The sequence below is a fragment of the Anomaloglossus baeobatrachus genome, chromosome 8 (genome assembly GCF_048569485.1).
Source record: "Anomaloglossus baeobatrachus isolate aAnoBae1 chromosome 8, aAnoBae1.hap1, whole genome shotgun sequence".
NCBI classification, from domain to species: Eukaryota; Metazoa; Chordata; class Amphibia; order Anura; family Aromobatidae; genus Anomaloglossus; species Anomaloglossus baeobatrachus.
In genome coordinates this window covers 240,430,620-240,446,777 of record NC_134360.1, presented here as the reverse complement: position 1 = coordinate 240,446,777, position 16,158 = coordinate 240,430,620, and the positions used below count along the sequence as shown (strand labels likewise).

Sequence of the window (16,158 nt, the reverse complement as noted above, 5' to 3'; positions counted from 1 at the left end):
AAAACAAGGCAAAAACACATAAAAAAAAATGCAGCATCCACACACAGCCTTAATATTTTCGCAATCTGGGTAAGGCTATGTGTGCACGTTGCGTAATTTCATGCGTTTACACTGCGTATTGCACTGCAGCGTAAACGCATGCGTCCTGCGTCCCCAGCACAATGTATGAAGATTGTGCATAATCCATGCGCACGCTGCTTTTTTAAACGCAGCATTTTGGATGCCAAATATTTGACAAAATCGATGCGTTTAAAAAAAGCAGCATGTCACTTCTTTTGTGCGCTTTGGATGCTGCTCCCGCTTTGTCTATGGGAGAGGCAGCATCCAAAGCACATGAAATCAGCATCTATTCTGCAGACACACTGCATCCATTACGCAGTGTTTCTGCAGCGATTTGACGTGCACATGCACTGCCAAATCGCTGCAGAATTTTTAGTATGGACACGACGCAACGTGCACACATAGCCTTAGGCATCCCCAGGAAGGAACTCCTATCTAATCCAACTGAATCCTATGCAGTGCCAATTTTAGACAAAGTGTGACCAGGGACAAAAGTTAAAACTGGAGCCCCAATGCTAAAATATTGCACCAATACACAAAAATATTTAGGTTGCATTTACATGGGCTGATTTCACACCATTAAAGCACCATGTCAGTGTTTGTTTGTTTTTTCAACACTGGAATGGTGCTTTATATGTAAACCCTTTGCTCACTGTATTAAACTTACTGTCCAGCAGCTTCATCGTTTTTCAGCTTTGTTACTGCAGCGCCATCTTGTACCCAGAACTTCTGACTGGCCGTAAGTCAAAAGTTATGTCACAATTGTTTAATGCAAGTTTACAAGAACCAGAACGAGGTGCGAACGAGGCTCTTATAGACTTCTATTAATTTGTAACTTCAGGCGCACAACATTAAACACTGCCTATCGCTGAGAGGCACTGGGTACTTTAGGCACTCTCCCACTAGGGGAGATGCCTGAGCAACGTGATTAGTTAGTTCGTGGCTTGTTCCCTAACCAGCTAGTTGTCAGGTCCCCCTGTCCACTGTGCATCCTCATGTCAGTGAACAGTGTCCTTGCCTGTTTTCAGGCCCGCCGGTATCCCTGTGTCCGCCCACCCTGGCCGTGCTATCTGCCTCAGCCGTCCCAGTGGTCTCTGTCTATACTAGTGACTGTACCTGTCTATCCTGGCCGTGCTATCTGCCCCAGCTGTCCTGGAGGTCCCTGTCTACACTAGTGACTCTGCCTGTCTGCATCTGTGTCCGGTCTTGCCCTGGAGGTCAACAACGACAGTCCTGCTCACTGCTCTGGGAGTGGCACCTGGCGTTTGCCTCGCGGTGGGTGCTTTGTCAAGCTCCTTCCACTAAAGGGTGAGCCAAGGTCCCCCCTGTGGTCCAGTGGGTCCACTTCTGATCACCACAGTACCATCTCAAGCGGTGAGCCTTACAGCAGGCAGGTAACAAATCGCAAGAGACCAACCCGAGCAATGCTGAAAAAAGATGAAGACAGTGGCAGGTGAATATAAGACGGGACAGGGGAACTTAGATTTAAAGCACCACTCCAGCTTTGAAATAAGAAAAAAAATACTGGAGTGAGCTTTAGAGACATTCACCTACCATACTGAAGTCGTTTGAGCTCATTTATCAGCCACGTTGGAATAGCTGCTCTCAGTCTTTATTATAAATCAAATCAAACCTGCAAGTATCTAAGGATGTTTTATGTAGAGGATAAACTCAGAGAGGCCAAAACTTCCACCTCACCAAATTAATATTAAGTTCAAATGACTTAAAGGGAATCTGTCAGCAGATTTTGTTATTTAATCTGAGAGTACCGTATATACCAGGACGAGTCCAGCATAGGTAACATATATACCAGGAAGGGAACATATATACGAGAATTGGCCAAATATATACCAAGATGGGTGACATATACAAGTGCATCTCAATAAATTAGAATATCATCGAAAAGTTGATTTATTTCAGTAATTCAATACAAAAAGGGAAACGCATATATATATATATATATATATATATATATATATAGAGTCATTACACACAGATGGCTCTATTCTTATACATTATATAGAGTCATTACACACAGAGGGATCTATTTTCACATGTTTATTTCTGCTAATGTTGATGATTATGGCTTACAGCCAATGAAAACCCAGAAGTCATTATCTCAGAAAATCAAAATAATTACCACAAAACACCTGCAAAGCGTTTAAAATGGTCCCTTAGTCTGGTTCAGTAGGCTACACAATCATGGGGAAGACTACTGACTTGACAGATGTTCAGAAGGCAGTAACAGAAAGAAAGAAGCCGTGTATCAAAGGAGGATCCAGAAATCAATTAAATATATTTACTAAATCACAGATGAGACAAATACATTGAAAGTCCTTATAAAACCTGTAGGCTTGGATGGATACAAAATACACAACACCCTATTGGGCACAACCTTTTGTGTATTTTGTTTCTATAAACCTACAAGTTTTTACACATCTTTATTGTATTTGTCTTGTCTGTGATTTAATGCTGTAAATATATTTCATTCTTTTGGGGATCCTCCTTTGATACATAATTATTATTCTATTATTTCTTTCCTATAGTGTTAAGTATTTTTTGAGATGACCCCTTTAGAGCCCCCTCCCCTCTCAGTGTCGACATTGCTGGTATGGCACCAATCCAGGAGGTTTAGTTTAAGCTATTTTCATTTTCAGTGAACTGTGAAGAGACAACCCCTTTAATCTAAGTATAGAAGGTCACCAAAAGAAATCCCCTGCGAATAAACGATATTAAAAACCAGAGTCCATACTACTTTAGTGACCTGTATGTGCTTAGGATGGACTTTCTTCTTTCTTAGGGAGGTTTATGATACTATTATGTAGTTTGTAATAATCCAAGTGTAGACTTACCTCTAGATTGTATACTTAAAGGGTCGACCTGTAAACCATCAATGCTGTTCTGGGAGTCGTTTGTCACTCCATTATAGACTGTATCAACCAATTTCCTGGACGTAGGGGTTACTGTCTCATTTGCAAATTCTATTTCCATGTCAGGAACTAAAGAGCCACTCCTGCAGGAAAGATCCAAAAAGTCAGGTTAGAAGTGTGGAGTAATCAGTGTATTGTATGTGACAGGAGAAGGGGGGATATAGAGGAGGAGGATCATTATGATAAGGAATACCGATTTTTGACCACCTGGACCTTCACTTTTATACAAGTATATATTGACTACCGTATCACTTGCAACATTTTCAAGTTTATTGTAAAGATAATGCAACTTTTTTTTATTTTAAAGTATTCTTGATTAATCTTTCACATTCAGAAATTCTATTTATGCCAATATATAGAGTTAATCTGCAGGTAAATGGCAACTAAACCCTGACAGCTGGCGAGAAGTGCGGCTACAGGGAGAAAACGGAGTGGCTTCCAGTCATTGGGGAGGTGCAAGGAACGGTTACAGTCACTGCTGAATACACAGTGAGTGCACGGTTATCACTCCCCAGCACATTGATTGACAGTCTGCTCTGTACATATAATCTACATAAACACTGCCGAGCAGGCGGTCTATCAAAGTGCCTGTGAGTGATTACAGCCGCACTCATAGTGTAGTGAGGAGTGAATGTAACCGCTCCCTGCACCACTCCTCTCTCTCTCTCTATGTATATGTACTGTGAGGTAGCACGGTCGGCTGCGCAGCAGAAGACACGGGATCCAGGCATTAAGGTTCACAGCACACGGTTTTAATGTCCAAACAAAAGTCCATAACACAATACATGTGCCTCTCCAGCAGAAAACTCAGGGAGTTCTGTTCACTCCCTCACACCCGGCACACCTGCCCTCGTTCCTGATTCTATTTAACCCTTCCTTCAGCCTGTAGGGAAACAGCATTAACCCTAGAGTGGATTTACTTTCTATCATGGAGTGAGCACAACCGGGGCGAGACATACCGGCCGTCATAGATAACCCCGGTCACAGTCTCACAGTACACACTGTGGATATAGGAAGTATTCAGGCCCCTTTACATTTTTCACTCTTTGTTTCATTGCAGCCATTTGGTAAATTCAAAAGAGTTAATTTTTTTTCTCATTAATGTACGCTCTGCACCTGTAACGCCTGCCTGGATCCACAGACTCAGATGGGCTGTAAAGGGGAGGCTAGAGGGAAGCCACTCACCAAGTAGGACCCCCAGAACCCTGAAACCCATTAACCCCTATACAGGGGTTTGGAATTACACAGGGAACTGGAGATCACTACCTGTGGAAGGCTGCAGTCCGATGAGAGTAGTAGTCAGGCAGGGTCAAACCAGGAATAGCGGAACAGGGACATAATCGGCAGGCAGTGACGTAGTCAGCAAACGTAGCAGAGGTCAGATCCGGGTCGGGCAGCAAGGTACAAAAACAGTAGGCAGAAGGATAGTCAAAACACGCAGAAGTCAATCACAGGAATCATCAACAGAATAGGACGTAACAGGAGCCAGGAAAATCAGAACTATATCTAGCAGTAATCATGTGACAGGAGGGGAAATAAGAAGGGTGTGGTGTCTTCCCATTGGCTGTAGCTGAACGCTGGCAACTTCAGCTGGAAGACACATGCCACCCACAGTCAGCCAGCGGTACTGCAGATCCCAAGCTAACCCAGCCCAGTCAGGGGCGTAACGACCGCGGTCGCAGAGGTCGCCACTGCGACCGGGCCCGCAGGGTTATAGGGGCCCGGCAGCCGCTCTGCAGAGCCGACTCCTCTCTGTAAGACAGGAGATCCGCTCTTCAGTGGCCGACCACGCGACCGCCGGGGGCCGGCCTGTGAGTCCGGGGGGTGGGGTGGGGGGCGAGTGTTAGCAGGGGGCAGAGGGACCCCTGACCTGGAGAGACCCACCAGGCGTTTCTAAGCTGCGGCAGAGCAGAAGCACTCCTGCGACCCGCACAGCAGATGGAATCCATCCTGTCAGGACCTGCGATGACGTCATGGCCATGTGACTGTGTGGGAGGAGATACAGGATTGCCGGCAGAAAGCAGAAGATAGTTATTCCTGACGGAGATTGAGACACATGACTGGTAATGAGAAACGAGAGGACATGAGGAGGGGGTGTGCAGGGTGAGGGGCATATGAGGGGTGCAGACTGTGACAGAAGCATGTAAAGGGGTGCAGAGTGTTTGAGAGGGGTAAGTTGGGGTACAGGCAGGTTGAGATATGTGGGCAGGGTGTGTGACATATGTAGTGTGTGTATGTGTGTGTGTGATATGATGGGTGCAGGCTGTATGGGGAGCAGGGTGTGTGACATATGTTGGTGTAGTGTGTGTGATGTGGGGGGGGGCCCTGGGGGGCTGGCTGCATGACACATGGAGGCCCTGGGGGGGGGGGGGCTGGCTACATGACACATGGAGGCCCTGGGGGGGGGCTGGCTACATGACACATGGAGGCCCTGGGGGGGGGGCTGGCTACATGACACATGGAGGCCCTGGGGGGGGGGGGCTGGCTGCATGACACATGGAGGCCCTGGGGGGGGGGGGGGCTGGCTACATGACACATGGAGGCCCTGGGGGGGGGCTGGCTACATGACACATGGAGGCCCTGGGGGTGCTGGCTGCATGACACATGGAGGCCCTGGGGGTGCTGGCTGCATGACACATGGAGGCCCTGGGGGGGGGGCTGGCTACATGACACATGGAGGCCCTGGGGGGGCTGGCTACATGACACATGGAGGCCCTGGGGGGGGCTGACTGCATGACACATGGAGACCCTGGGGGGGCTGGCTGCGTGATACATGGAGGCTCTGGGGGGGGGGGGCTGGCTGCATGACACATGGAGACCCTGGGGAGGCTGACTGCGTGATACATGGAGGCCCTGGGGGGGGGCTGGCTGCATGATACATGGAGGCCCTGGGGGGGGGCTGGCTGCATGATACATGGAGGCCCTGGGGGGGGTCTGGCTGCTTGATACATGGAGGCTCTGGGGTGGCTGTCTGCATGACACATGGAGGCCCTGGGGGGGCTGGCTGCATGATACATGGAGGCTCTGGGGTTACTGTCTGCATGACACATGGAGGCCCTGGGGGGGGGGCTGGATGTGTGATACATGGAGGCCCTGGGGGGGGGGGGGGCTGGCTGCATAATACATGGAGGCCTGGGTGTGCTGGCTGCATGATACATGGAGGTCTATGGGGCTGTATAATAAACATGAAGGACACTTTATACATGGACTAGGGGTGCATTATACATGGAGGAGTATGGGGCTGCATAATACAATATGAAGGTTTATGGAACTGCATTATAATACATACAGGACTATAGGGGCTACATTATAATATATGGAGGACTATGGAGGCTACCTTATACATAGACTATGGGGGTGCCTTATAAAACATGGAGAACTATGGGGTGAATTATAATATATGGAGAACTCTGTGGAAATGCATTATAATACATGGAGGACTATGGAGGTGCATTCTAATATATGAAGGGTTATGTGGGACCCTTTATACTATATGGAAGGCTATGTGGGGGCCATTATAGTATTTGGAGAACTATACTATACTATAGGGGGGACAAAGATACAAGCAAGGTATGGGAATGTTTTGTGCTGAGGGAAAAAGGCTTTTTCCCTCAGCACCCAGCTTCCCCATGCTCTGCTGTACATCTTTCCTTCAGCACCCAGCTTTCCCATGCTCTGCTGTACATCTTTCCCTCAGCACCCAGCTTCCCCATGCTCTGCTGTACATCTTCTCTCAGCACCCAGCTTTCCCATGCTCTGATATGGAAAGCTGGGTGCTGAGGGAAAGATGTATAGCAGAGCATGGGGAAGCTGGGTCCTGTGGGTAAAAGCCAAGTGTCAGCGTCATGATCATGTACCCCGAGTGTCGGTGTCATTATTCCGTACCCTAAGTGTCGGTGTACGTGGAGGGGGGCCCCGGTCCAAATTTTGCACCAGGGCCCATCAAACTCTAGTTACGCCACTGAGCCCAGTGGATGATCGGAGCCTGCGCCCACTGGTGCCGCTGGCATCGACTTCTCTCCCATCACCAGCACCATCCACGGCAGGAACACGGCGTCGCCTGGCGATCGGAGCAGAAGTCGCTGGAGCAGACTCCGGAGGTGACGTAACAGCACCCCATCTTGCCAGAAAAAAAATGTATTAAACAAGAAAAACTGAAATATCACATGGTCATAAGTATTCAGAGCCTTGGCTCAGACACTCATGTTTTAGTCACATGCTGTCCATTTCCTTGTGATCCTCCTTGATATGGTTCTACTTTTGCATTGGAGTCCAGCTGTGTTTAATTAAACTGATAGGACTTGATTTGGAAAGGCACACACCTGTCTATACAAGGGCATGTCACAGCTCACACTGCATGTCACGCCAAATGAGAATCATGAAGTCAAAGGAACTGCCCAAGGAGCTCCGAGACAGAATTCTGGCAAGGCACAGATCTGGCCAAGGTTACAAAAGAATTTATTCAGTTCTCAAGGTTCCTAAGAGCACAGTGGCCTCCATAATCCTTAAATGGAAGATATTTAGGACCACCAGAACTCTTCCTGGACCTGGTCGTCGAGCAAAACTGAGCAATCACTGGAGATGAGCCTTGGTGAAAGAGATAAAGAAGAACCCCAAGATCACTGTGGCTGAGCTGCAGAGATGCAGTAGGGACATAGGAGAAAGTTCCACAAAGTCAACTATCACTGCAGCCCTCCATCAGTTGGGCCTTTATGGCAGAGTTGCCCCACAAAAGCCTCTCCTCAGTGCAAGACATATGAATGCCCACATAGAGTTTGCAAAAAAACACATGAAGGACTCCCAGACTATGAGAAATAAGATTCTCTGATCTGATGAAACGAAAATAGAACTTTTTGGTGATAATACTAAGTGGTATGTGTGGAGAAAATCAGGCACTGCTCATTACCTGCCCAATACAATCCCAACAGTGAAACATGGTGGCAGCATCATGCTATGGGGGTGTTTTTCAGATGGGGGCCGGACGACTGGAAAGATGAATGTGGCCTGGTACGGAGATATCGTGGACGAAAGCCTCTTCCAGAGTGCTCTGGAACTCAGATTTGGTTAAAGTTTCACCTTCCAATGAAACAAGGACCCTAACCACACAACTAAAATAACAAAGTAGTGGCTTCAGAACAACTCTGTGACCATTCTTAACCGGCCCAACCAGAGCCCTGACCTAAACCCAATTAAGCATCTCTAGAGAGACCTGAAAATGGCGTCCACCAACGTTCACCATCCTACCTGACGGAACTTGAGAGGATCTTCAAGGAAGAATGGCAGAGGATCCCCAAATCCAAGTGTGAAAAACTTGTTGCATCATTTCCAAGAAGACTCATGGCTGGACTAGCTCAAAAGGAAATGGTGCTTCTACTCAATACTAATCAAAGGGTCTGAATACTTATGACCATGTGATATTTCAGTTTTTCTTGTTTAACCCTTTCACGACCGGCCGATTTTTCGCTTTCCGTTTTTTTTTCGCCATTCTTTTTCTGAGAGACGTAACTTTTTTATTTTTCAGTCAATATGGTCATGTGAGGGCTCATTTTTTGCGGAACGAGCTGTACTTTTAAATGAAACCATCAGTTTTACCATATTGTGTACTAGAAAATGGCAAAAAAATTCCAAATGCTGAAAAATTGCAAAAAAAGTGCGATAGCACTATGGTTTTTGAGATATTTTATTCACTGTGTTCACTATATGGTAAAACTGATGTGTGGGTGTGATGCCTCAGGTCAGTGCGAGTTCGTAGACACCAAACATGTATAGGTTTACTTTTATATAAGGGGTTAAAAAAAAATCAGAAGTTTGTCCGAAAAAAGTGGCGCACGTTTTACGCCATATTCCGTGACCCGTAGCGTTCTCATTTTTCGGGATCTTAGGCTCAATGACGGCTTATTTTTTGCGTCTCGAGCTGACGTTTTTAACGGTACCATTTTTGCGCAGATGCTACGTTTTGATCGCCTCTTATTGCATTTTGCGCAAAAGTTGTGGCGACAAAAAAACGTCGTTTTGGCGTTTGGAATTTTTTTGCCGCTACGCCGTTTACTGATCAGATTAATTGATTTTATATTTTGATAGATCGGGCGTTTCTGAACGCGGCGATACCAAATGTGTGTATATTTTTTATTTTTTTAACCCTTTAATTTTCAATGGGGCGAATGGGGGGTGATTTGAACTTTTAGGTTTTTTTGTTTTTTTTTAATTTTTTAAAACTTATTTTTTTACTTTTTTTTTTTATTTTACTAGTCCCCCTAGGGGGCTATTGCGATCAGCATTCCGATCGCTCTGCAGTATCTGCTGATCACAGCTGGAAGGCTGTAAACAGCAGATACGCTGTCTTTCTCTTTTGCTGTGCCCCGGGCACAGCGAAAGTGAAACCAATTCATGTGTAGTACAGGAGTCATCACATGACCCTGTACTACCATGACAACTATCGGGAGTCACGTGATCGCGTCACGTGACTTCCGGTTTCGGCGGTAAGTAAAACTTTACCGCGATTGCGCTTATAATGGCGCTGTCATGTATTGACAGCGCCATATAAGGGGTTAATCGGCACGAGCAGATAACGATTCTGCTCGTGCCTAGCAGGCACACATCTCAGCTGTGAAAATCAGCTGAGATGTGTGCCGATCGCGGCATGCTGCCGCCGGAGGACCGCGGGCAGTAAGATTATGTCATTTAGGACGTAATTTTACGGCCCGCGGTCGTTAAGGGGTTAATAAATTTGCAAAAATTTCCGTAAAGCCCCTGAATCCATCAGGGAGCTACAAGGTACTGCATCCCCAAAACATTCCAGTTTATCCCTGTTTTAGTTCCCAAATTCCCCAAAGACTGGTGACAGACTAGGGTTGGACCCAGTGGATGGCCACCTAGACGGTGAAGCCGATCCAGTCCACTAGATGATCAGGTGGGAGGAGCAGACAGTGGAGAGTCAGTAGTTGGTCGGTGACAGTGAAGGCATGTGGAAGCACTGACAGAAGTGTGACGGTGACCTGAGGGCCCAGGCGTGTGGTTGCTGATGGAGTACGATGGAGTACTCCCGAAACCATAGCACCAACGGGGTACAGAATCCTAGGTCAGGCAAAAGCTCCAGGCAGACCTGATAAAATCTGCACAGTGAGGGGATCATCAAGGACCTCACTGACCTTGAAGTTTGGGACACAGTAGCAATGAGAGAACCAGGGAACAGGACCAGAGACTCCGACCCCACAGGGTTCACGCTACCGCCATACGGACAACCGTTGAAACACTACGAGGAGGGGACCCCCAGATGTTCCAAGCCACGGGGACCCACCAACCAGAGACAGGTGCAGGGGAAAGAAGCCACTAGGTCACTACACCGGCACTGGGACTAAGAAGAACAGAGGTTAAGACCAGCCTTCCTCAGGTAACCAGTTCACTAGAGACTGTGAGCAAAGACACCAGTTATACTGCAACCCCTTGTGTGGCCTACCTTCTTTACGCAACCATCAACATCACATACCCGCTGGGGCTCGGCCCTGCTTGCGGAGGGCCAAACATCCAGACTGCCACCAACACCAGCCTCAGTAGTGAGAACTGTGCAGCGGCGGCTCCATCTACATAGCTGCAACCCGCAAGTGGTGTCACGTTATAAACTGTATTCTAACCGCCTTTGTATATGTAAAGCGTCCCCAGGGTCACGGAAGCGGGCAACGGCCACAGCACACCCGTGACACAGCATCCCCGTACATATACAGCCCGGGACCGAGTACACCATCGTCCTGGGCGACACATTTCTACATTTGTTTCTTTTTCTGTCAACATGGGGTGCAGAGTGGACATAAATGAGAAAAAAATGAACTTTTTTGAATTTACCAAATGGCTGCAATAAAACAAAGAGTGAAAAATTTAAAGGGGTCTGAATACAGTCCATACCCACTATATATATGTGGTTGCCGATGGAGTACGATGGAGTACTCCCGAAACCATAGCACCAACGAGGTACAGAATCCTAGGTCAGGCAAAAGCTCCAGGCAGACCTGATAAAATCTGCACAGTGAGGGGATCATCAAGGACCTTGAAGTTTGGGACACAGTAGCAATGAGAGAACCGGGGAACAGGACCAGAGACTCCGACCCCACAGGGTTCACGCTACCGCCATACGGACAACCGTTGAAACACTACGAAAGAGGGGACCCCCAGATGTTCCAAGCCACGGGGATCCACCAACCAGAGACAGGTGCAGGGGAAAGAAGCCACTAGGTCACTACACCGGCACTGGGACTAAGAAGAACAGAGGTTAAGACCAGCTTTCCTCAGGTAGTTCACTAGAGACTGTGAGCAAAGACACCAGTTATACTGCAACCCCTTGTGTGGCCTACCTTCTTTCCGCAACCATCAATATCACATACCCTCTGGGGCTCGGCCCTGCTTGCAGAAGGCCAAACATCCAGGATACCACCAACACCAGCCTCAGTAGTGAGAACTGTGCAGCGGCGGCTCCATCTACATAGCTGCAACCCGCAAGTGGTGTCACGTTATAAACTGTATTCTAACCGCCTTTGTATATGTATCCCTTTTAAAAAGCGTCCCCAGGGTCACGGAAGCAGGCAACGGCCACAGCACACCCGTGACACAGCATCCCCGTACATATACGGCCCGGGACCGAGTACACCATCGTCCTGGGCGACATATTTCTACATTTGTTTTTTTTTCTGTCAACATGGGGTGGAGAGTGGACATAAATGAGAAAAAAATGAACTTTTTTGAATTTACCAAATGGCTGCAATAAAACAAAGAGTGAAAAATTTAAAGGGGCCTGAATACTGTCCATACCCACTATATATATATATATATATATATATATATATATATATAGTACAGACCAAACGTTTGGACACACTTTCTCATCTCTAGAACAACTGTTAAGAGGAGACTTTGTGCAGCAGCCTTCATGGTAAAATAGCTGCTAGGAAACCACTGCTAAGGACAGGCAACAAGCAGAAGAGACTTGTTTGGGCTAAAGCACACAAGGAATGGACATTAGACCAGTGGAAATCTGTGCTTTGGTCTGATGAGTCCAAACTTGAGATCTTTGGATCCAACCACCGTGTCTTTGTAGAAAAGGTGAATGGATGGACTCTACATGGCTGGTTCCCACCGTGAAGCATGGAGGAGGAGGTGTGATGGTGTGGGGGGGCTTTGCTGGTGACACTGTTGGGGATTTATTCAAAACTGAAGGCATACAGAACCAGCATGGCTACCACAGCATCTTGCAGCGGCGTGCTATTCCATCCGGTTTGCGTTTAGTTGGACCATCATTTATTTTTCAACAGGACAATGACCCCCAAACACATCTCCAGGCTGTGTAAGGGCTATTTGACTAAGAAGGAGAGTGATGGGGTGCTACGCGAGATGACCTGGTCTCCACAGTCACCAGACAGGAACCCAATCGAGATGGTTTGGGGTGAGCTGGACCGCAGAGTGAAGGCAAAAGGGCCAACAACTGCTAAACATCTCTGGGAACTCCTTCAAGACTGTTGGAAGACCATTTCCGGTGACTACCTCTTGAAGCTCATCAAGAGAATGCCGAGAGTGTGCAAAGCAGTAATCAAAGCAAAAGGCGGCTACTTTGAAGAACCTAGAATATAAGACATATTTTCAGTTGTTTCACACTTTTTTAAGTATTTCATTCCACATATGTTAATTCATAGTTTTGATGTCTTCAATGTGAATCTACAATTTTCAGAGTCCTGAAAACAAAGAAAACTCTTTGAATGAGATGTGTCCAAATATATGGTCTGCACTGTATATATATATATATATATATATATATATATATATATATATATATATATATATATATATATATATATATATATATATATATATATTTCTGTAGCTAAATAGTATTTCTGGAAGTGGAAAATGCCCTTAAAGGTGCTAAAGAGCAAAAAGAAATTGCAGCAATTCATCAAACATTGTCCACCCCTTTTGATGAATTTATCATTACTTTTGTCAGCAGAAAAAAAACCATGATGAAAAAATACTTAAAGGGAAAGTGATAGGTTTTTTTTTAATTCTATTTTTATTCAAACACTGGGGTCTGCCATTTTGCATTTGCTGGTGTGTAACGACACTTACAAACCACAAATACAGCAGCCCCTGTACATAGGAGATGATAATATGTGTCCAAAACCCCTTCTCCTACATTGTAACTTCTTCCTGCAGTGACCTTGGCACACACCCTGGGCTGTCAGGTGACAGCTGTGAGAGGGGATCGGTGCCATCTTTGTGAAGACAGTTCCCCTATAACTGCTCTATGCTAAGTGTGAGCCAAGTGGTGAGAGGAGGAACTGCCGGGACACCAGAGTGACAGGAGGAGCTGCCATGAGCAGAGGTCTGGGATTAGGTAAATACCAGCGTCGTGGAGCGGTGATTGCAGCCTGACGTTATTAGTACAGGCTACAGATCACCGCCAACGCCGTGTTCAGAGAAATAATCACGCTGCTGTGCCCTGAACACACTTACACAGTTCTGCTATATTCATGCAAACTGATATAGCAGAATTGTGTGCTGTATAGAGCACTATGGGACATATGATATAGTGGAGCATTATGGGACACATTAAACTGTGGTGCACTATATGGGGCACATTATACTGTGGGGCACATTATACTGTGGAGCACTATATAGGGCACATTATACAGTGGAGCACTATATGGGGCACATTATACAGCGGAGCACTATATGGGGCACATTATACAGTGGAGCACTATATGGGGCACATTATACAGTGGAGCACTAAGCTGGCTGTCCTCAGTGACACTTTCTAAATTTAAGTATCGCTTTGCAGTCACCAACAAAATGGCTCCTCACTGTGATCCTAAACTTCTATTCTCTTATCTTCTTGCAAACACCCAGAAGGAGAGAGGATCGATGACATCAAACACATGTGACCAAGCCCCGCCCACTTTTACTGCAGTTGTAATGCAAGCTAGTTGTACATTAGGTTTTCATGCCAAATTTCATCAGCTGCTCCCCCTAGTGGTTAAAAGTGGAAAATATAAAACTTTTTAAATTATTCTTCATATTTTACTCAATTAAAATAAATAATATTTAAATAAAACATTGAATCATTCATATTTTACATTTTTATCAGTTGAATAAAATATTGTTGATTGTGGCCTTGATGTGGCTAACAGTAGTGATGTCCCCGACTGCCGCTGATAACAGTTATATTCCTCCCGGCTTATTATCACTGTATCCTTCACACTCATATATAAGAACTTACCTAAATATTCTTATGGTTATTCTTATAACGATGAAATATTTGTTTAAAAACACCAGCATCTGTAGAGAGAGATGAAAGGAGAGAAGGGTGAGGGTCCAGTAATGACAGTGGGAATCCCCCATCCTCCTGTGCGGTGGCTTCTAGTCTGCTCTGCTGCAGTCTATACTCCTAGATGGGAGCGACACAGCAGATGATGGACAAGTCACTACAGGAGGGGAAATGGAGCAAATGTTGTAAATTTCCTACATGTTCATATCAGTCTTAGATTGTTATTTTAACTGTCAAAAAGGAAAAAATGAAAACCAGGAATTATATCGTAGGAGCCTATAATTGAATACATTTCACCTCCCTTATTTACATATGAGATTAAAAAAATCCTCACTGCTCGTATGTGTTTTATAGGAATTCATTACATTAGATTGTAAACCCCACAGTGGAGACATCAGATATGAGAATATAATCTGCGTATATTCCCCAATCGTACATAATAAGAGATACACATCCTATGCCATGTGCGGACTGCGCCCTAATAATATAAATATGAATGTGAAGATTAATTCATTGTTACTTACTTTGTGTATTATTTCAGTAGACTCTCTTTGATAGTCTACAGACGATCGGTCCTGGAGACTGGGCGTATATGTTCTGTTTACAATCTTGAATGTTAATGGTAGTATGTTTTTAGCAGTTGTGGTTGTCACTGGCCTAGTAGTCGTTGGAGGCTTAGTACTGGTTGGAGGCTGTGTGGTAGTTGGAGGCACTGTGGTAGTGGGAGGCTGTGTTGTAGTTGGAGGCTCAGTGGTAGTAGGAGGATGTGTTGTATTTGGAGGCTCTGTGGTAGTGGGAGGCTGTGTTGTAGTTGGAGGCTCTGTGGTAGTGGGAGGCTGTGTTGTAGTTGGAGGCTTAGTGGTAGTGGGAGGCTCTGTTGTAGTTGGAGGCTCTGTGGTAGTGGGAGGCTGTGTTGTAGTTGGAGGCTCAGTGGTTGTGGGAGGCTGTGTTGTAGTTGGAGGCTCAGTGGTAATGGGTGGCTGTGTTGTAGTTGGAGGCTCTGTTGTAGTTCGGGGCTCGGTGGTTGTGGGAGGTTGTGTTGTACTTGGAGGCTCTATTGTAGTTGGAGTCTCTGTTGTAGTTGGAGGCACTGTTGTAGTTGGAGGCTCTGTTGTAGTTGGAGGCTCAGTGGTTGTGAGAGTTTGTGATGTAGTTGGAGGCTCTGTTGTAGTTGGCGGCTCAGTGGTTGTGGGAGGTTGTGTTGTAGTTGGAGGCTCTGTTGTAGTTGGCGGTTCAGTGGTTGTGGGAGGTTGTGTTGTAGTTGGAGGCTCTGTTGTAGTTGGAGGCTCAGTGGTTGTCGGAGGTTGTGTTGTAGTTGGAGGCTCTGTTGTAGTTGGAGGCTCAGTGGTTGTGGGAGGTTGTGTTGTAGTTGGAGGCTGTGTTGTAGTTGGAGGCTCAGTGGTTGTGGGAGGTTGTGTTGTAGTTGGAGGCTCTGTTGTAGTTGGAGGCTCAATGGTTGTGGGAGGTTGTGTTGTAGTTGGAAGCTCTGTTGTAGTTGGAGGCTCAGTGGTTGTGGGAGGTTGTGTTGTAGTTGGAGGCTCTGTTGTAGTTGGAGGCTCTGTTGTAGTTGGAGGCTCAGTGGTTGTGGGAAGTTGTGTTGTAGTTGAAGGCTCTGTTGTAGTTGGAGGCTCAGTGGTTGTGGGAGGTTGTGTTGTAGTTGGAGGCTCAGTGGTTGTGGGAGGTTGTGTTGTAGTAGAAGGTTCTGTTGTAGTTGGAGGCTCAGTGGTTGTGGGACGTTGTGTTGTAGTTGGAGGCTCCGTGGTTGTGGGAGGTTGTGTTGTTGTTGGAGGCTCTGTTGTAGTTGGAGGCTCAGTGGTTGTGGGAGGTTGTGTTGTAGTTGGCGGCTCTGTTGTAGTTGGAGGC

The 16,158-nt window shown here is 46.3% G+C and overlaps 2 protein-coding genes across 3 annotated transcripts in view; one reads left to right on the top strand and one right to left on the bottom strand.

Moving 5' to 3' along the window:
• The window catches only part of C8H1orf210 (chromosome 8 C1orf210 homolog), a 358,767-nt gene that overhangs the window by 16,938 nt on the left and 325,671 nt on the right, over positions 1 to 16,158 (top strand). The window lies entirely within an intron of this gene.
• The window catches only part of LOC142250086 (uncharacterized), a gene marked incomplete at its 5' end in the record, with an annotated part of 39,275 nt that overhangs the window by 17,913 nt on the left and 5,204 nt on the right, over positions 1 to 16,158 (bottom strand). Inside the window, 3 exons of the mRNA XM_075322149.1 lie at positions 2,913 to 3,073; positions 14,248 to 14,306; positions 14,820 to 15,907. Coding sequence (XP_075178264.1) covers positions 2,913 to 3,073; positions 14,248 to 14,306; positions 14,820 to 15,907 — 1,308 coding nt within the window. The remainder of the gene's footprint in view (positions 1 to 2,912; positions 3,074 to 14,247; positions 14,307 to 14,819; positions 15,908 to 16,158) is intronic.